Source organism: Pituophis catenifer, unplaced genomic scaffold (assembly GCF_029215685.1).
Source record: "Pituophis catenifer annectens isolate HBS135680 unplaced genomic scaffold, rPitCat1.0.hap2 SCAF_6, whole genome shotgun sequence".
In the NCBI taxonomy this organism is placed as follows: Eukaryota; Metazoa; Chordata; class Lepidosauria; order Squamata; family Colubridae; genus Pituophis; species Pituophis catenifer.
The window spans coordinates 35,495,768-35,516,734 of record NW_027256886.1 but is presented as its reverse complement, the minus strand read 5'-3'; the positions used below and the strand labels follow the sequence as shown (position 1 = coordinate 35,516,734).

Here is a 20,967-nt window from a genome sequence, read left to right as displayed (position 1 = left end):
GAAGGGACCTTGGAGATCTTCTAGTGCAACCCCTTAGTCAGGCAGGAAACCCTATACCATTTCAGACAAATGATTGTCCAATCTTTTCTTAAAAGCTTCTTGCTTTTTTGAGTGTTCAGATTTTTAGTATTTTTTTTGTTATATTTTCAGTAGTTCTAGATTTTATTTACTTTTACTCTTTCCAACAACATTCATTTATTTTCATTTTGAATCTCATAACCTCTTATAAAAATTGTATAAAATACTGGTCAGTGACTAATAAAGATATTACTAAATGTTGGTCTAATATACTCACATTTATAGTGGGGACTTAAGACCTGTGTGGGCGGAACATAAAAATACAATGGTCTGTAGGCTTGAAATTCATAACTGATATATGAAAAAAATCATTTCAACTTTGGAAAAAATAAACTCTTTTTAGGTAGCCCACTAGTTCCATTTTGCATTGATTTTGCACTGGTAGGAAGAGAATAAGCTATATATTTTCAGCTACTGCTGTACATGACGTGCATATTTTTTTATTCTGTCCTGCACACAAGAACATTTGGAATATTACACTCTCAGTACTGGCTGCTGAATATAATTTTGAATCCAGTGAGTTTTTGTTGATTTAAGTTTTATTAATTGGAATTACCTTTGCAATATCTGCATTGTCTGTACAGTAATATAGTATCTGAATTACTGATGTCTTTTCAAAGCTACCGGTGGTTTGATTTTTGGAAAAGGGAAATTACTCTCACAGTTATTAATCAAACACTTCTGTCCTTCCTTTTTATTTCCCTGCAGGCCCCAGATATGAGCAGTTCTGAAGATTTCCCAAGTTTTGGAGCTCAGGTGGCTCCCAAGACTCTGCCATGGGGTCCCAAGCGATAATAACATGAAAACAGCAATCGTATCCAGCCATTTGCCACAAAAAAAAATAATAATAATCCTGAATTCTGCCCTGCTGGCTGGATCTAGTGCAGATTGTCAATGAGGGGTCTCTTAATGAAACTAGAGTGCTTATTCCCTCTGTTATCCTTATACTCAGGCCTCGCTATGCTTCTGTTTGACATTTTTTTCTTTCCCTTGACCTGGAACAAACATTTCCATATTAATTCCAACCTGAAATACATACAGTTTTTCTTTCAAATTTCAGCCTATCATGTGAGTCATTGTGTTGTAACCAAGCCTCCCAAGCCCATTATATAAAGCACTCTAAACTCCATTAGGAGATCACCTTACTGCACCTAGGAATATACTTCCTGTCTCTCAACCTCAGGAAACACATTTCCTTGACTTTCTAAAAGCCAAAATATCTGCTCTTTCCCTTCCCTGTCGTTTTTCCAAGGCCTTACCTTTGTAGTGTGCAATCAGTTTTTCCTTTTCACTGCCAAGCTCTCCCCCCCCCCCCGCCCCAATTGTCCATCTAATTCCACTATTGGTAAGATAGTGAGTTTTATCTGAAAGAGCAATGATTTGTCCTGGAGTTTGAGACATCAGAAAGCACTAACAGGGTCACAGTCCTTGTCGTGCTAATTGTAGCACTAAGTGCACAAACATTCTTTCACTGGGTTGAGTACTGAATTGCAACTCATCATTTTCCCCCCCTTTACTTTTTTGCATTATCCTTCCTTCCCAACTGTAGTATGGCTAAACAGAGCCGGAAAACTGACAGTATTATTAGATCTAAGAAAACTTGGTTCAACCAAAAGTGCCATGTTAGCATGTCACAAAGGATGTTGGGTGACTAGTGCAGTGTTAAGAGTGCATTGCCCTTTTCCCCCTAGCTTGATAGTGATGGCATTTAAGTACCAGGGTTAAGGTGTGTCTTTTGCTTTTTACTATTGCCTTCTTTCTACCTCAAGCCAGTATGACAGTGGCCTGCTTCTTCAGATAGCTCCTCTTGCTTCCTGATATCATGATTATTGTTCCTCTGTGAGAAGAGGAATATATATGTGTGTGGCTTTAGCTATGTATGTGGCAGTTAGTTTCTCCGCTGGCAAAAATGATCTTAACTATTGCCACATAATTTGGTCTCTCGTCTTGCAACAGAGATTAAGCCTTGGAGGGAGGCAAGTGAGGAGTGGCTTTCACTTAAATTGAAAAATTTGATTGCAGTTCAGTCTTAAAGATGAAGTATTTCTTTGATGGCCAGCGGCAGGGATGGGAGATTAGACCTATATTCAGCAAAAGCCTTCTGTAGTTGGCAACAAGTGTTTGTCCTGTTGTCTTGACACCAGTAGTTGCTGCACTCTAGCTGCTACCATAAACTTGATACAAGGCTGCTTGTATTTTAAAGCTGCTCTTCTAGCCACAATTCTCTTTTCTGCTGAAGGTGCTGGTGGCAGTTCTGGGTCTGTTGCCAACTTTGCTCTCTGTCTTTCCTGCTCTCTTCTGAAGAGCTTTTCTGAGCCATTTGTATCTTTCCCCAAGGTCCTTTGTGTCCCAGAATATATGCTGAGAGATGGTTTATAAAGCATCTAGCTTTTTAGTCCAATAGAAAAGAAAAAAAAATCCTCTCAGTTTAAATAAACCTAAGTGAAAGGAGGAGAAATTGTTTCTCTAGGATGGTTCCACTTGGGACAGGAGAAGCCCTATCACTATCTGAGCAGGAGTCTAAAACAGGGTAGAAGTATTAATGCCTTGCCAGTGGGACCTGGTGTTTGAATGTCACACATCACTTGCACATGTGTTTTGGGCTTAACTGCCATCGAGCATGGCTCTAATGCTGCCGTCTGTTCAAATTGTTAAAAATACTTCACTCTTCTGTCCCATGTAGTGTGCAGCAGTTGATCTGTGGAGTTGTGCTCCATGTCCTCTTAATGTCTTCCATATTACGTTTCCATGGCAATGATCCCTTGGCCTTAACTTTGGAATTTGGAGATTATATGCAAAATGTGTATAAAGGCTCATGAGTATGGATGACACTGGAATTTTATAAATTCTAAAAAATAAAACCTGAAACAGCTTTTGTGTGATTTTTATTTTTAAAAAAGTCACTCCAAATTACAATTTCTACCTGTCCTAATAAAATATATACCCTTGCTTCTCTATATTGTTCCAAAGAGTAATAAGCAAATTTATACCTATCTCAGCTGCTTATTCAATTTTTGTCAGCAAGGGTATTGATTTAAGCATGATAAAGATTGCAGGTTCACGATTCACACATATTGTTGAAACATATTCCAGCTAAAAGAGATTTGGATGTGAAGATGATTACAACCCTATGTTTCCTTTGTAGGCAAAAAACCCTCTTAGATAGCTGAAAGCAAGTTTTCTTTCATAATTGACTTCATGTACGGGAGTAATCTTCAGCATATGACTAGAGTCATATGCTAGAGAAGTCATGCTGCTATATCCACTAATCTGCTTTTCTTTTACTAAAGAAAGCAAACCAGTATGAGCTATTCTAGTGTTGCAAGTTCCTACTGTTTGGAAAATGTACTGCCTCTAAACCCAGAGATTCCTATATTATCATAAATAACAGCTGAGCTTAGTAGTAGTCAACTGCTGAATTTCACTATATTTAGAAGTCACCTCTGTGGTAGGAGAGAAACAGATTGAAAATTCTTATGTATGTCTTGTAATTTTCTCTGTACTGTTTTTCTCAAGAAACATGAAATTGCTACTTTGGTAAATATGGATGAAATTCCTGAGGCTTTAAAGATTTGAGGCACATTTTACACCTGCAATATGTTACGTAATTAACAGCTCTATGTCCATACTATGCCAGCTTACACAGTGCTTCCTCCATGAAGGTTACCCTTGTGTGGAAGCTTGATAATCTGATCTTGGCCACATCCTTCCCAGATCTTCAGAGGTTTATTTTGATACCTTCTCCCCAGGCTGGGTTGGATTGACAACATCTATCACTTCAATGAGAGCCTATCCCAAAAAGAAAAAGAAATGTATAATGCATTTTTCCATCAAAGAGAATGTAGCTGAGGGAGGCTATCAAAGAAATATACATGACCATTGTAATAACACATAATTATTCAAGTTCCATTTTATACAGTGATATGCATATCTGACAGGATCCAATCTCAGTTTAGCCATTATTTGTCACATTTAAATTCTTACTCAGTTGCACCTAAATGTAACTGCATATAAGATAGATATACAGATGCTTTAGAATTTGCAGTTTAAGCAGAGGTAGTGTTCCCCTTCCCACATTTAGTTTATGGTGACAAAATATCACCAAATTTGTGATGACTTCTCCAACATTTTTCAGGTTAAATAGTAATTCAGTTTTGGAAGACAAAAGTGTTCATAATGACGAGCTTGAACAGGAAAAAACAGGCTAGGGTTGAAGCCTTGATCTTCAGACATTTAAAATAATGCTAACCTGTTTTTTTGGTTAGGTCTGACCGAGAGCAAATTATGATTAATTCTCCATGTTGGAAACTTAAAATGCAGGAAACATGACTCAAATTAGCTTTAAAAAAAATTAGCAAAAAATTACTAACTTGACATTAAGACTAAGTGCCGGGATCTGAAAATTAGTGATGGGACACTAGGACTGCATGCTTTGATTTAGTTTTGTACTGCAAATTCTTAGTAATTGAAAAAATATATACATGTGCGACAACAAAATATAAGGTATCCTAAGAAGTTTTTTTGTTTTTTGTCCCTCAAGAGGTTCTGGTAATTCAATAAAGGCAAACAGAAAGTAAGGATGGTTATGCCTTAGCACAGCAGTGTAAATGAGTGTGCCAAGCTTTGCATTTTGTATTCCAAAATTTGATACAGCATCTGGTTGTGACAAAGTGGATTTTATTGGACAAAATATTTTAACAAGGCTCATGAAAACAAAATTATTCCCTAAATGTTTCTGCCATTCCAGAAAATGTAAAAAAGCTCTCACCAAAAGGGATGCTGGATGTTGCATGGTTTAATATATGCAAATATTTTGGATCAACAAAGTTGTATAAGTAGTGAGTTTACCCTAAAGAATAAAGGTTTATTCAACTATCAGATAAAGTAATGAGTTTGATGGTTTGATGGCTAGTGTGGTTGAGTGGTTAATATCCTGGAAATGAGGAGGAATTTTCTGATGGGGAGAATGATCAGTGGAATAACTTGTCTCTTGGAGCTGTGGTATTCCATTGCTGGAGGTTTTCAAGAAAAGATTGGTCAACCATTTGTCTAGGGTGGTGTAAGGACTCCTGCCTTAGGCAGTAGGTTGGACTAGAAGACCTCAAAGACCTCCTTTCCAGCCCTATGAATCTGAATTTTTGTGGGGCAATTTTCTATTAAAATGTAATTAAGGCCTGTGTTAGGAGTAATCTGAAGGGGAGAAGAAAATGATACTCTTTCATAGACTGCAAAGTTATTTTATTAAGGGAGGAAAAATGGACTACGATGAAAAGGTACTGAAGTCCTAATTTTTATTAGTAAATCTGTATTTCAGCCTTCAACCAGCATAAGGTAAGACAAAAAAGCAACCTAAACTACCCTGTTTCCCCCAAAATAAATCCTTCCCTGATAATAAACCCAATCGGGCTTTTGAGCGCATGGCAATAAGGCCAAACGCTTATTTCAGGGTTCAAAAAATATAAGACGTTCTTATTTTCGGGGAAACACGGTATATAACATTAGGAATAGCCTATCTAAAAGACACAAAAATGATAAATTACAGAGTAACAGCATGGATATTATAACAATTATAAAACCCAAAACTCTTTGATTCCTATATAATTATTAAATTTTAATTAAAAATAAACCATGACACAGTAAATATGGTAAAGAAATATATGTATTGTTACAAAATAGTGGGAAGTTTTCATCAATGGAAATGTGAGGCTTCACATAAATCATTTTAACATGTTATTAAGGTATTCTAGGTGACCCAACCTAAGGAAAAGAAATGGAGGGGGAAGAGCCCAAGAGATAATTAATTTTGCATACAAAGTTTATTTCAAGATCAACTTTACTACTCAATATTTGTAGTTTCATCTAATTTAATACAAAAATTACATTTCTCTGGAAGAAATTGGAATATGCAGTGTAGAAATTAATTACCCATAGAAGTACAATGATCTTAAGCAATTTGTGTCCTGTTTTTCAAAGAAAGGGTCTTCATTTTCATAATAATAGAGTATTTACCTTATTCTCAGCCAGGGCTTGTTTAGCAAGATACTGTTCTCGCTTTACTTTTATTGCCACTGCTTCTGGGATGTCAGGTACCATCATATCAATCATACGTGCAATGAAGAAAACTACATGCTATGAAAAGACGTAAAAGAAAGTAAGTTGGAATAATTTATTGTGAATGGACAGCAGGCTGGGCAGAAAATGGAAACCTCATGCGTAGAATTATGATGACCCCAATTAGATATGGTATTCTGCAAAAAGGTTATGATTTTCCATTAAGCCAAGGAATATGAAAATTGATAGAGGTGTCTTTAGAATGCCTATTTACTTATTTGGCAATTTTTGGTGATGGTTCATTTTAATGTGAACACATGATATGTGGATGTGCATTCTCTCCATAATCACCAATTTTCTTTCCAAAATTTTACAGAATTCCTGGCATTGAAGAACCTATAGTACTTTTAACACTAGAACAAAATTTTAGTGCTACATCCTTTCCAAAAGCATAACTTATACCATAATTTTGATGTATTTTATGTCCAAATAATTTATTTAATTTCAGAACAGCACAAGTTTTTTTCAAGCAATCTAAAGTATGCAGTATGACTCATTTTTAACATTCTAGTGCTAACACAAGGAAGAAACAATACTACAAATAGGATTTTTAAATGTGCTAAATTTTGCAATGGCCAATATAAGGTCTCTAAGAAACAAGTATATGGAAAATAGTATCTTGAAATGCAATGTACCTCAAATACAATGATGAAGCCAAGTTGGATTGCCAGTAGATTCCAATAAGGTAGTGAATACCTGCCATTTTGTTCTCTATAGGCTCGGTACCTGTGGAGATAAGAGCTTCAAAATTAATGTAAAGTAACAATGCAGCGATCCTCTTAGCAATCACAAGTTTTCCAGATTGATTTCTGATGTCTCTTGCTGCCACTTTTTAAATTCACAAATTTTCTTTAGTTGAACTAACCCAGATGAAATTTAGTGCAGTACCTTCTGTCTGCTATTCTATGAATTAATATAAGGCAGTGTTTCCTGTTACAGGTAGTCTTTGACCTATGATCCACTTTCTTCCTCTTGGGATCCCCCCTGCCCCACAGCTTTCCCTACACACCAGATCCCTGCAGGTATCTCCCTCCCCGTAGGGCCCGAGCCTTCTCTGCACTCTTGAAGATCTCTGGAGTTCTAGAGCTTTCCTCAGCACCATGCAAACCATGTCAAAGAAGTAGAACTGGTCCTTAGGCCAAGTGGTGGTCTTCCGGAAATGGCCACCATTTCAATGCAACCAAAATAAATTGTGGGTGTGCTGGAAATGGTGGTTGCTTTTGGGAGGCAGCCATGTGGTCCACTGATGAGTGCCCTGCTCTCCTTCCTCAACATGAGATCCAGAGATCTTCAAAAGATAAGTGTGTAATGGATGATGGGGTGGGGTGGGGAGCAGGCCCAATATCTGCAAGTACTCAGTGTAGTGGGATGGGGGAGGCTCAGGGCCGGATTTTCCTATAGGCTAACTAGGCTTCAGCCTAGGGCCTCAAGATCAAGAGGGGCCTACACAGTGGTGGGATTCTGGGGGTTCTAGGGGATTCGGCCGAACCCTTTGTTAAATTGCTGGCTCGCCCGCCCCTCGCCTCCCACCCGTGCGGCGCCAGCCCACCGTAGCCAGGGGTGGGCAATTGTGGATCTTTTACAACCTGTGGACTTCAACTTCCAGAATTCCTGAGACAGCTTGGCTGTCTCAGGAATTCTGGGAGTTGAAGGCCACAGGTTGTAAAAGAGCCACAATTGCCCACCCCTTCCCTAGCCTGAGTTCCGCTGCCTGGGATCCACGTGAGCTGCCACGTGGTTCCCCACCGGCTCCGGACACAAGAGAGCAGGATGGAGAAAGCAGCTTCCAGCCTTCACTCACCCTCACTCTCTGCTCTGTTGGATCGCCAGCCATTCGCTTACCCCGCCCACTCCCAATCTATTGCTGCCTCCGATGGCTAAAGGAAAAAAAAACTGTTTAAATTCGTGCCGCGGGGCTTCAAAGGGCCGCCCTAGAGCCAGTGGTGCAGCTGAACCCTTTGTTAAATTGCTGGCTTGCCCCGCCCCTCCGCACCACTATTTATTGCCAATAAATAGTGGTGGGTGAGGGGTGGGGGAGCCAGCAATTTAACAAAGGGTTCGGTGTTTTTTTTATAATTTTATTGGCCCCCGGAGCTTCAGCATAGCCTAATTAGCCCTTGCTTAGATTGGCTCCGACCCCCAGCTGATTTGCTCTCAGCTGTTTTGCTCACGGATCTGCTCCTTGCTTGCAAAGAGTGCTGATTTTTTCCCCCCTAGCTATACTGAAAAACGAAAGAGAAAGTAAAGCAGGCTGTTGGCTTTGCATGTTGGAAAATTAGGCAGGCAGATTTCTTTTTCCTCACCAAAAAAGGTAGGTGCAAACAACAGGAAGTTTAGGGAAAAAGAGGAGATTTTAAAACACAAAAGAAAAAAAGCTCTATTTAACTAGGGAATTGTAATAATTGAGATACTATTAATTGTATATTGTGTTGAAAGCAGAAATGGTTAAGTTGTGGTTTGGAGGAATATATGGGGGAAATTATTTGGTTTATTATTGGTAAATATAATTAATTGATTTGTAAGAATCAATTGGATTGCATGGAAATAATTGGAATATTCATGTTCATATTGATTAATATACAAAAAAGGTAGTTATATAACTAATTGATTTGTATTAAAATATTGAATTCATATTAAACAACTGTAATATTACATAATTAACCAATGTGAGGATGGATATAAAAATAGATGACAATGGGAAGGGGTATAATATAGAATAGAAGAGAAAAATTGAATTTGATTAAGATTAGAGATGAGGATGAGGGTAATATTGGTTTTTTACAAAAATAGATGAGGAATAAATATGGCAAAAAGGAAATATAGAAATTGTAAATTTAATTGAAATGACTAAACACTGTTTAAATTTGTGAACCAGCCAAATACTTTGTTCAATGAAAATACATTGTATGTTTGTATGTGTGTTTCTAATTATTGTTATTTATTCATATTTGTTCTCTTATTCTTTAAAGTTTAACAATTCATTCTTTATCTTAATATCTTTATATTTGTTTGGGGTTGGCTTTCTTCCCTTTCATCTTTTTTATTGTACAGCAATCTTTCTCCTCAAACCTACCACCTCTCTTTTCTTTCCTTCTTACTTTCTCTTCCTCCCCCTCTTCTTCTCCTCCCTACTTCCTCTTCCTTTCTCCTTCTCCTCCTCTCTTCCTCCCTCTCTCTCCTACTCTAATTTCCCTTCCCTTCCTTCATCCCTCTCTATTGCTGTATCCTTTTATGCATATGGACTACTCAGAGGGCTGAAAAAGTTATTTCTGACTAGTCCTCGCACTTTTGATCAGTCCTCGAACTTACGACTGTCCTCACATTTTACATTTTTGCTCTATCTTGTCACCATGGTGAAGAGAAGCAGTTGTGAAATGAGTGACATGGTTGTTAAGAAAGCTGCACGGGCATAAATGTGAGGATGGTCATAAGTGTGAGGACCGGTCAAAAGTGCGAGGCCCAGTCAGAAATGACTTTTTTCAGCCCTCTGAAAAAAGTCTATGCACATAGGCACGCCCACCCGGTCACATGACGAGCTACCCACGCCTACACAGTCACGTGACCAGCTAGCCACGCCCACCCGGTCACATGATTGCCAAGCCACACCTCCAACTAAGCCACGCCCACAGAACCTGTTGTTAAAAAATTGAATCCCACCACTGGTGAAAGGGCCTCATAAGTGGAATAGCCTAGAGCCTCTTTCAATCTAAATCCGGCCCTGGGGAGGCTGCTTCAGTATTCCTGCAGTCAGTTGTAAGGACACATGACTGAGAGTGTTGCAGCAGCTGTAACTTCAAAACACGGTCGTAGGTAGCTTTTGGGAGATATGTTGTAATTTTTAATGTCTGCCAAGTGACAGGTTGTTAAGCGAGGATTACCTGTACTTGACTATGACCAAGGAAAGAGAACTGCATTTCCATGTTTGCAGCACAGTTGAGACATTTGGCTTTTTTAAAAAAGTAAATACATAATGTAGGAAAGATATTTTCATATGTTTGGCAATTACAGAGTAAACCTTAATTTGGTGTATACTACTACTTTACACACAAATATCTCAATATGTAGCAAGCCAGGACAAAAATCATTCAAATTCTGACACTATTACATGAGAGAGCTTACTTTGAATTTTAAACAAGCAATTTAGTTCCAATAGATTCACTCACTAATCATCTTTAAACAGCTATCCTCATCAGCTACAAGAGTAGGAGATCCCACCTGCATGTGATATTGTTCTTCAGGTCAAAAGATTTAGGGGCATAAGCCAGGGTGAAATCAATGTAGCCCTGTAGATTGCTAGACCGAGTGTACTGGTAATAGAGCCGAGGAAGAAAGTCAGAAGTGAAGGCAATCAGGAAGGCCTAAAAGAAAAACATGTTTATTTTTTTAAGTATTGTGTGAGTGACACACAGAACTTTTGCTTCTTACTCGTGGCACAATAGGTACTTATTGTACTTTCAGCAACAGTCATAGAAACACAAACAGGATCATTCTAGATCAGGTCACTGAGCATCTAGTTAATTGCTTCTTACCTAGCCTTTCCCAACCTAGTGATCACTTCCTGTATTGGGACCCAGTACTAGAATTTCCATTCATGATATCCAAAAGGAATTTTTGGACTGTAGAGAGAGACACCAAGAAGCACTTCTCTCCAGAGTGTTTCTGTCTCTCAGAGCATCCTTTCACCAGGACACCTGCTAATCCAATTTCACCTTTCTCCAACAACCAACCCAGCCCGCTCCATGATGATATGTTCTACCAGTAACTTACAGTGTCTTTCCTTTACCACTTGGTATTTAAATAACTCTGTAAGCCAGTTCTGTCACCAAAGAACTGGATCATTTTGAATTCACCTTAAATCCTCATCTGCTTTGGGAACAGGAAACTACAATGTAAGTAAACTCAATTCAATCAAAACATCCTTGAATTGTAAATTCAGTGTAATCCAGCTGCAGTATTTCAGGGCTGTAGCTGCTATGCTTGTACAATTTCTGTTGATTGCTTCCCATATGCACCAGTATAACTCACATTACTAATAACTGCAAAGTGTGTGATGACCTCCAGGATATGAAACCAGATGCCAATGCCCTGGGTCCGCTCTGCAACTGGACGTCGATATTCACAAACAAACTTCTGAGCATCCAAACGAATTTCCACCCAATTGTTAAGTAAAGCAAAAAGAGGGGCCAGGGGGCAGGCAGCAACAAAGATAGTAATGAAGCCAAATTGCAGAACTGAAAGGGAATAAAACCTGTTAATTTCCAGAGTTTGAGGAAAGAAACCTTATCAAAAAATAATTAGGAGGAGACCAAGATGAGATTTCAGTGAGAGCAGGACTGAAATGCTCTTTCTGAAACTCCAAATAGTACAGTAATAGTTATTTTTTCACTAAAATGCATCCACTTTAACTTGGATAAAACGAATGACCTTTCATTTCACATATTTTAAGCTGATTGGCAAACCTATAATACAGAAGTGTTCAGCTCAGAGAAATTCTATACACTCCCTCAAATATTTACATTTATTGCTTGAAAATATTGGAGAAACTCTATAATAGGGCTTTTCAGTCTCTCACACCACTTTTTCCAAGTCTTACTTCATAAAGATTAGGGGAATTCATGAGACCTCAGAAAGATATTTTCATATTTCTCTCCCTAATTACTCATTTTATCCAGAGTTTTTTTTCCTCACTGTTCTTTTCATTCTTGTATTTTTCAATCTCTTCAAGAATATGCATACTCACCCCCCTTCATAATCAGGCCACAGTACTAGAAATTTTCAGAAAACTATTCTTAAGTTTCCCATTTGCCCAGGTGGCTCATACCCATTTCCAGATATTCATCGAAGAGCCCATTATAGGACAGCAGTTTATAATCTCTCTCCCAGGGTTGCTTCATGAAGTTGTCTTGGCCTGTTTTATTGCTTTCAGAAAGATCTCGCTTATGCCACCATGTTTTCAGCTTCCTATGGAGAACAAAAAATGTAGTTACTAGAATATCTAGGATAATCATCTTTTTCAGGCAGAGAGAGAGATGATCAAATAATATCTGGATGCATCTAGATAAAGTATGTTTTTATTTGTGCCCCATTATTTAGCCATAGGATGGTCTTTTTGAGCTTGGTGTCCTCTGAGAATTGAATCATCATCATTCTCTCTCAGCCCAACTCACCTTACAGGTTATTGTAGTGGGAAAACAGGAGAAGCAAGAAGTGTAAGACATGTTTGAGTTTAGGTGGGATAAAATAATATTTTTAAAATTCTAACGTTAGTAGTGGTGCTTCAGTTTTATGGAGGTCTGGACAACTGTATTCCAAGGACTTGTCCTACAAATCTCACTAACTAGTTCATTTTCTTTCTCTCCATCATGGATTTGCCACCTTAGCACCTATTTTAGTGCCTCTGTTGGATCTAGTCTATCTGACATGTTCCAGATGTAGCAGAATCACTAGATGGGAACTGTGGCCATAATATAGGTCAATATTAGGGTTGCTGGTTATGATTCAGTGCATTCATGATCTTGGACTCAGAACAGATGCATGATAGAAAAACAGTAGCAGCAATACCAGTTCTCTCTCTTTCTTTGATTTAGTGTAAGTGGGTACAACTTTCTCATGCTTCTTCCACATAAAGTCTCCATCATGACTTGTCAACAAAAACATGGCATCATGGAAATGACATTTTTGTAGTGATACTGTAATTATTATTATTATGTGGTAGCAGTGGAGTCATGCAAGTTAATACAGCTATGGAAAAACTGGTAATACTAGGCAAGGTGAATGGAAAAAGAAGAATCCAAGAGTGTATGAGTTGGCTAGACAGAGTATTGGAGGCTAAAGGAATACAACCATGATGCAAGAATTGTATAATGTGGTAAGAGACAGAGTAGCTTTTATCCACAGAGTCACAAGGAATAGGTACAGCTCAATGAAACACCACTGGAATTGATGCAAAAGTAACAATCCTGCAATGGCTACAACCTGCTGGCAATACTAAGATGACAACAGAAGTGCTTGGATCAGAAAGAGATACATCCAAAATGTAGAGTGAAGATTTGGGAGGAATGTCATCTAAAATACTGACAAAAGCTGAATGTGATATCTAGCACAATGCAGTTGTTACCATGTCAAGGGCCTGTATGGATGGGTACATTTTTCTCAGGCAGAATCCTCATTTGTCTTCATCAGATAAATCAGGAGGTATATCAGACTTAAACTAGCTGGTACACAAAACAGATGTTTTTATTGCTGGGTCTCAACATTTTCAATAAAGCAATGAATTGTACTTGGAGATCCATGAGAGAAAAAAAACACCTTGGAACACTGGTGAATAACACATTTGATAAATGCAATTGATCTCTAATCTCTATCAGATAGCTCTGAGAGGTAATCTGAGTCACCTCTTCAGGCTCTTACTACTGTCTCAATTAGAAACTAGAAATTATACAACAAAAGTGCAAAATGGAGCAATGTGCATTGGAACTCTGATGGTCAGGTAGGGGAAAAGTTATTGCATAGCAGCCTGACTGTTAAGAAAGTCAAAATTTGTCTAGGAGACAGGGATCTATTCTGACACTATTCTGACAATTCCAAACATTTTCTAAGAGCAAAATATTTTGCACAACTGTAGGTAAATTATGTAGGAAGAAACTAGTGTTATTTCCAGCAGTGGAACATTTCACAGTATGGTCATAGAATTATGTTCCCTTCTCACAGGAATACTGTGGAATACTTCTATATTCATTTGATCTGTTTTTTTACACAGGGGCAGTGATGAGTTGCCCCCGGTTTGGACCAGTTCGCAAGAACCAGTAGTAAAACTGGCAGGAGGCTCCGCCCACTGATCCGGACGTCATCATAAGTGATCTGCGCATGCGGCACGATGCGAACCAGTAGTAAAGGTAAGTGGAACCCACCTCTGCACAGGGGGATATATTCCGTTATGAATATTAAATTCAGATATTTCTTCACTGCACCCTTTCTGATTAACAAAATTACAACTTCTAGTAAGGAAGCAATTTTTGGAATGCTGAAGACCATCTCATACAGCAATTTTTATGTAGATATAAACAGCCCAAACTTCATTCAGGCTAAGCTAACAAACATACTACCTTGGTTCATCTATAAAGCTGAACCCAAACCAACAACAAACTAACATTTTAATTTTCATTTGTGGATCTGGTACACATCAGAAACACTTGCGAATACTCATATCTGTGTTTGCTCTATTCACAGACTGTATTTGTCAATGTTTGCACATATTAAAAAATAATTATGTCTTGGCAAAAATGCAGAACATTATTTTGTGAAGCAATTGTAATTGCCAAAGTAACTAGGGAGTGGCTTCTCTTTTCCCACACTTGCATTTCTACAAAGATTTTTGCTAGATTTTACAGGGTTTGTGACTTCAGGCAGTTGCCAAGCCTCTTTTTGTATCTCCCGCATTCTTCTCCAGCTTCATCTCTGAATTTCAGTAGCATGATTGCCAAAAATTAAGGGTGGAGTTTCTTGACATTTTAAGGCAGAAGATAATATAAAAATTATAAGCTAAGTCTATAGCAGGCTTAAGAGAGAACATTTCCATACAATCGCTTGCCATGTTCTCAGACCCACTGCAGAAGTTTTGTCCTATCAGACAAATTTTCTTAATACTTTGCTCCTCCTTTGATCAAGCCTAGCAGCTGCAAAAAATGGCAAGATTGTTCTCATTCTTCTCTTGCTGGATTTGTTTTTTAGAATTAAAAAAAAGAGAGCTTGTAGTCGTACACTATGGAAATGAACTGGCAAAGCCATCCCTCAGAACAACTGGATATGGACAACAAACATACAATTGTGCTTTGACTATAGAAATGAATGAAAAATCCCCAGAATGGAAAGAAGGATGAGGCAAAAATTCTTTTCAGCAGAAAATCGACTGTTCCATAATTCTAAGGAAATGTTGGCACTACAATTATCTTTGCAATGTTCCATATGGAGCAGGAGATGAGACAGTCGTTAATTGCTTCAGCTTCCCAGGAACTATTAAGGCCTATGATTACATATGGGAGGAACTGGAAGTTTTTTTTAAAAAATAGAAATGAAATCCCTTCTCTTGTACAATGATGCAGCACCAATATATTGCAAAGCTGTAGCTTCCATCCCTTCCATATTAATTGCAGCACCTGTTTGCCGATCCTGCTTTGTACAAGAACATTGATTGGCATGGATAGCAAAAGTATCAAATCAGAGCATACAACTCACGGGATAAGGATTTCTTGAATGTTGTTAATTACTTGCTTTCCCACCATGATGACAAGAAGTTCCTGAGCAAGTTCAATAAGGCAGCCACCTGGAGCACACTGGACAAAACAGACAGAAAGGCTTTTGGGTATGGTTGGTTGCCTAATGAACACTGCATATAACTATGTAGAAATCTTTAAAGTTTCATATGTAGTATGCAATAGGCATCTATTAAGAATCACTCATGTACTGAAGCATCATGCAACATTATTGGAGTTGTTGAATAAAGGCCTCCTTAATGGAATATATCTACCAGGAAGGAAAACTTGACCAAAACCAGAAAGTTTGAATGCTTTTCCTCAGGATCCAGCTTTCTACATAAGGAGAATATTTGTGATTGAGCAGCATTCAGCCACCAGATTCCTATTTGCAGGGTCCCAAGGTTATAACTTCTTCGCTGTTGTTGAGAACTAGACTTCAGTCCTCTCATTTCCTCAGGAAATACCACTTACTACCATAAAGGGGTAATTACAAAGAGAAGGGAGATCTCTCATAAATTTTATTAAAAAATAAATGAGTTATTAAGAAGAGAACTAACAACGAATATACTATTACAGTAAGGTTCTTTGATATAGATAAATCTATGGTGAGTTCATACTTGGAAGGCCATGTACAGTTCAGGTCACCCTAGGACTGTAAGGGCCATAAAAAGGCAACGGAAATGATAGAGGAAAACATATACTTTGGGATTTTTGCTTAGAATGAAGGCATAACTTGGTAGAGATATGCAAACCATGCCTGACCCAGCAGAAAGGATCAGGTTGGGGAAAAGAGAAGTATTTTACACACTACATAACTAATGTGAAATTCACGCCCATCAGATTCAGTGTCAAACCAGCCCATTTGTTATGGCTATATGCAGGCAGCATCCAAAGGCAACAGAACTATCTCCTTCTTGTCCATGTAAACTTCTCAGATGCCTCTGGTGAAATCCAGAATATTGTGGACTTCTTCTAACATGTTTACAAATATGTTGTGGATATGGGTTCTTTTAAGCTCTAAAAAAGATACCTGTTCCACTCCTTGGTCTGAGGCTAACAGTCCTTCTATTTATCGCTGGAATGGTTGGGTGAGCCTGACTCTATTTATTAATAATTATATATTTGTCACCTTGCAATCCAATCTAATTTGCACAGGTTGCCTAGGAATCTGCTGCTCTAGAGGATTACTCCACATTTGTTCAAGAACTCATCTCTTTCTCATCTCTTCTGAGATACTTACATCCTCATTGCGTATGCCCAGTAATTTGTTATAGTGGCCTGGATAACCAACAAACCTGAAAGGGAAAAAAGGAAAAGCACCAGGGCAAGAAATGAAAAATGTATTGGTTTTAATTGTCCATTTGTTGATTCCAGGTACTAATATATTTGTTAAATGCAGCCTACCCTGTAACACCCATTCAAGATTTACATTATTATACTTTTTCTGAACAATAGATGGCAGACATTCTTAACTTTTCCCCATCTTTCTGTCACTATTATGAAGAATCCTGTTGAATTACTGTTATGAGATATTTAAGAACTTTTTCTGAAATTATCCTCCCAGGTTAATAAAACCTCCAGTTTTCACTCAAGCAGCAAACTGTGAGACAAGCCCAAAACTACTTTTGTAGACATTTATAGTGCTTGCACCATCTGCAGGTTTTGAAAAACTCTCAATGGTCCAGCATTCTATAGGAATAGCAGGATATATCAGGCAACATGTTGCCAAAATTGAATATACATGCCTAGTCTGGTTATTTAGAGAGAATCTGTTGTGTGTCCCCCTTCTCATGATCTTTGTGGAACTTAAACCACATAATCAGCCTTTCCAGTGGTGGTCCCCATTTAATGAAACATTCTCCTCCCCTCCCCAGAGTAAAATAGCCATACAATCTATTTTGAAAAGATCAAAATGGCATTATTTCATCAGATGTTTGGTTAGACTAAATTAATGGCACCTCTGATATACTTGTTTGTATTTTGGTGGAGATTTTTACTGGTGATATACTACTGTATGTATGTATGTGTATGTATGTTAAAAATTCTGTTACATTCAAGGCAGATTCTGTCAGGATTAGTATGGGTTATAAATTCAGCATAAATTCATCATATTAAAAGTTATTCTACACTCTTCCTCAATATAATATTAGCAGGATGTATGGAGGCCTACAGCATCTATACATCTTGCTGTCTTGTGCTACCTGGGATTATGGATATTGTAATTCAAATTAAGTAAGTTTCCTCTATTACATAAGAAAACAATTCTACAAAATAAAACTTAAAAGGAGGGAAAGAAGGGAGGAAAATATTGCATAAACAAAAGCAGGAAGCCAGGGCATTGTACAAATTGTGTCTTTCAAGCCTTACCACTATAAAGAAAATTATTTCCACTATGAATTAGGAAAATTCTCAAAACAAATTTTTGAAAACTCTGTATCTAACATCATCATTCCATCTGTCTGCCTGCCTGCCTGCCTGCCTGCCTGCCTGCCTGCCTGCCTGCCTATCTATCTATCTATCTATCTATCTATCTATCTATCTATCTATCTATCTATCTATCTCTATCTATCTATCTATCTATCTATCTATCTATCTATCTATCTATCTAACTATCTATCTATCTATCTATCTATCTATCTATCTATCTATCTATCTCATCTATGTTTCTTTCTCTCTCTCCCCCTCCCTTCCTCCCTCCCTCTCTCTCTCTCTCTCTTGGTTTTAATTAATTTTATGATTGTTTGGCACCAGAGTGTCTTGTCTGAGAGATTAAATTAAATCTTGGCTACAGAAATTAAATTAAATAAAAAATAAAGAAATTTACCTGCCCTTAAAGAAGGCAATGTAGATGGGAGATGAATAGAAATTGATGAACTCAAAGATAAAGACTTTAAAGGTGAACGCATCTTCAAATGTGGTCTGGGTGCGATGCATTTCTGTGGCAGAAAAATGAATGCATCATTTGGAATAGTGTTTATCTTTCAAGTTTCTCTGAACAATTCCTTATTTTCGTCATCTATCCTTATCTGTTTTCACATCACTATGTGATGTGTTAAGATAAGTTGTGCATTGAAAAATATTTTCATGTTATTATATATTATGGCTAAGTTGCAAAGCAAGTTGGAATACATTCTGATTAACTTTTTTTTTTTCAAACCTTAAGTCTGATTTATTGGGGGAAAGGGTGGAACATTCCCTTGATGTATGCAAATTGAATGCAGATATCTTTTAAGTGGATGTTCTTGATCCTAAAGTTCCCAGATGAAGCATCTATGTATGAGGGATTGAAGAGCATTAGTTCTGGGCAAGGACAAAATACCTGCATATTGCTACAATGATTATATGTGCAAAATATATGTCATATATAATGCAGTTAAAAATTTAGTGTGGCAATGACATTTGCCTGAGAATTTATCACCGAGAGAAAAGTGCTTTGTCACAAATTATATTTTCTAACACAAGGACTATCAAATCTAGGCTGCAAAAATCCATATGATTAGAGGTTAAGATCTAGAGTTAAATTTAAATTTTGTATCTTGGATCTAGTGCCATACTGGCTCGTTTTCTCAACATTCCAAGAAATAGATTAGGAGAGGAAGGATGATACAAAAAAAATGTATAAACTTTCCCTGCTTGATAATACAGGTTATCCTCAAGTTATGACAGTTCACTAAGCGACTGTTCAAAGTTATGACATCATCCCCTCCAAGTACTTATGACACAGTCTCAAAGTTACAAATGTTGCAGCACCACAGCAGTCATTCACCCTTACGAACAACTGCAGAGGCATTGCAACTTTTACTCTGCCTATTCTCCCCACCTCGTCAAATCTCCACTGGCACTGGGCCTGTGATGACTCACTTACCTTGCAAAGATCTAGTGAGCTGTGTCCTCTCCAACCTCTCTGCCAAGGTTTCTTTGCCTGTGTCCCTGCAAGCTCCGGTCATCTTTGCAAAAAGTTTTTGGCATGAAAAACAGAGGCCTAGAGGGACATGGAGGATGCAATCACTGGCTCCTGCAAGGTTTGGCTGACTTTCATCAAGGCTTTTGCTTTCATTCTTTTCACAAAGAATGAAAGCCGGGAGTGGCGCACACACCCCTCCTAGCCTCCATTCTTTGCACCAAAAACTTTTTGCAAAGATGAACAGAGCCTGCAAAGAAGACAGGCAAAGTAACTGCAGCAGAGAGACTGGAGAGGACAGCTCACTTGATCATTGAGACATTCAAAAGGTAAGTGCCTGTTGAAACCTGGTTGGGCTGGATAATGGGGGGAAACATGAGATATCTCAGTGGATTGGGGAGGCCTTAGGTGGTTGGAAGCACAACATCCCCCCCCCATGGTCTTCCCCACCCTGATACCTCATATGCACTTAACAACCCGAGCATTCAATTAGCAAGTGCATTGAGTATTTCAGGGAGGGATCACGTTCAATTAACATGATACCATTAACATTTTCCTTGGGTTATAAATGTAATTGGCAGGCTCCATTACATTCGTAAATCAAGGAGTACATGTAAATCAAGTCACCACTAGCCGAACTACAAATATTTTGAAATCTTAGAAATTGTGTATAAATTTCTAACAAACTATTGAGTAATCCTGATGCTACTGAATGAAAGACAGTAAAATTCTTTGAGATATGCTACAACTCTTAGATAATTTTTTTCAAACTGGAAATTTACTGCATTATAGAAACTTTATTTTTGCTTTAAATTTATTGGTGATAAATGCATTTAATATAGGACTCAAAATGTCCTCATTTTGATTACATCTCCTTAACTACCTTATTTCTATAAACAAGACCTACTGTAGTTTTATGTTTTAGGAGCTAAGAGACAGGGCTGAAAGTGATGTTTTGCTTGATGTCCAAGCCAATAACAGTTTACTCAGTGGTGGAATTCAAATAATTTAACAACCGGTTCTCTGCCTAAGGACCAGCTGGGTAGCCATGGCTGGGTGATCAATGGACTGGGTGGGTCTGGCCAACTCGACATCACTCATGCCAAGGGCACTTTGCCTCGCCCGGCCTCTTGTGACAGTGGGGATGCTGCAACGGTCATAAGTCACTTTTTTCAGTGCCATTGTAACTTTGAATGGTCACTAAATGAACTATTGTAAGTCAAGGATTACCTGTACAAAAAATACAAAAAGCTTCTTTGCTTGCAAAAAACAGCCCTAAATACCAATCATTAGATTAGAAATGATGGAATACACACTGAAAATCAATGACAGTCACAGCCATCATGGAAACCTAAACCATCTGTTCGAATACCTTCCTTTTCATCAGCAATACCTGCAACCCAGAGTTACAAATCAGGCAGGGTGCCAGAGTACCTTGAGGAATTAAAATAGTTAAAATGCAACGATAACTATCAGCAGCCAACTCTTGCTCATAAAGTGAAACCCTTTAGCAGAGAGGTCATTTAAGCTCTTCAGAAAATGGATGGGCATACTTGGATTACAAAATGCCAAGCTAAAGAGACAAATTAACAAAGTATATAGGGGACCCAGGTTCAAGTCTCT

The 20,967-nt window shown here is 38.0% G+C and overlaps 2 protein-coding genes across 3 annotated transcripts in view; one reads left to right on the top strand and one right to left on the bottom strand.

Moving 5' to 3' along the window:
- HDLBP (high density lipoprotein binding protein) overlaps nt 1-2,950 on the top strand; it is a 66,372-nt gene extending 63,422 nt beyond the window's left edge. For both annotated transcript variants that reach the window (XM_070946182.1, XM_070946183.1), the window contains exon 28: nt 787-2,950. In XM_070946182.1, coding sequence (XP_070802283.1) covers nt 787-873 — 87 coding nt within the window. In that variant the 3' untranslated portion in view covers nt 874-2,950. The remainder of the gene's footprint in view (nt 1-786) is intronic.
- Nucleotides 2,951-3,231: 281 nt separating this feature from the next.
- ANO7 (anoctamin 7) overlaps nt 3,232-20,967 on the bottom strand; it is a 47,157-nt gene continuing 29,421 nt past the window's right edge. The window contains exons 15-23 of the mRNA XM_070945105.1: nt 18,268-18,379; nt 16,684-16,738; nt 15,424-15,521; nt 12,011-12,150; nt 11,215-11,420; nt 10,405-10,547; nt 6,825-6,915; nt 6,088-6,207; nt 3,232-3,867 (exon numbers count right to left, since the gene is read on the bottom strand). Coding sequence (XP_070801206.1) covers nt 3,805-3,867; nt 6,088-6,207; nt 6,825-6,915; nt 10,405-10,547; nt 11,215-11,420; nt 12,011-12,150; nt 15,424-15,521; nt 16,684-16,738; nt 18,268-18,379 — 1,028 coding nt within the window. The 3' untranslated portion in view covers nt 3,232-3,804. The remainder of the gene's footprint in view (nt 3,868-6,087; nt 6,208-6,824; nt 6,916-10,404; nt 10,548-11,214; nt 11,421-12,010; nt 12,151-15,423; nt 15,522-16,683; nt 16,739-18,267; nt 18,380-20,967) is intronic.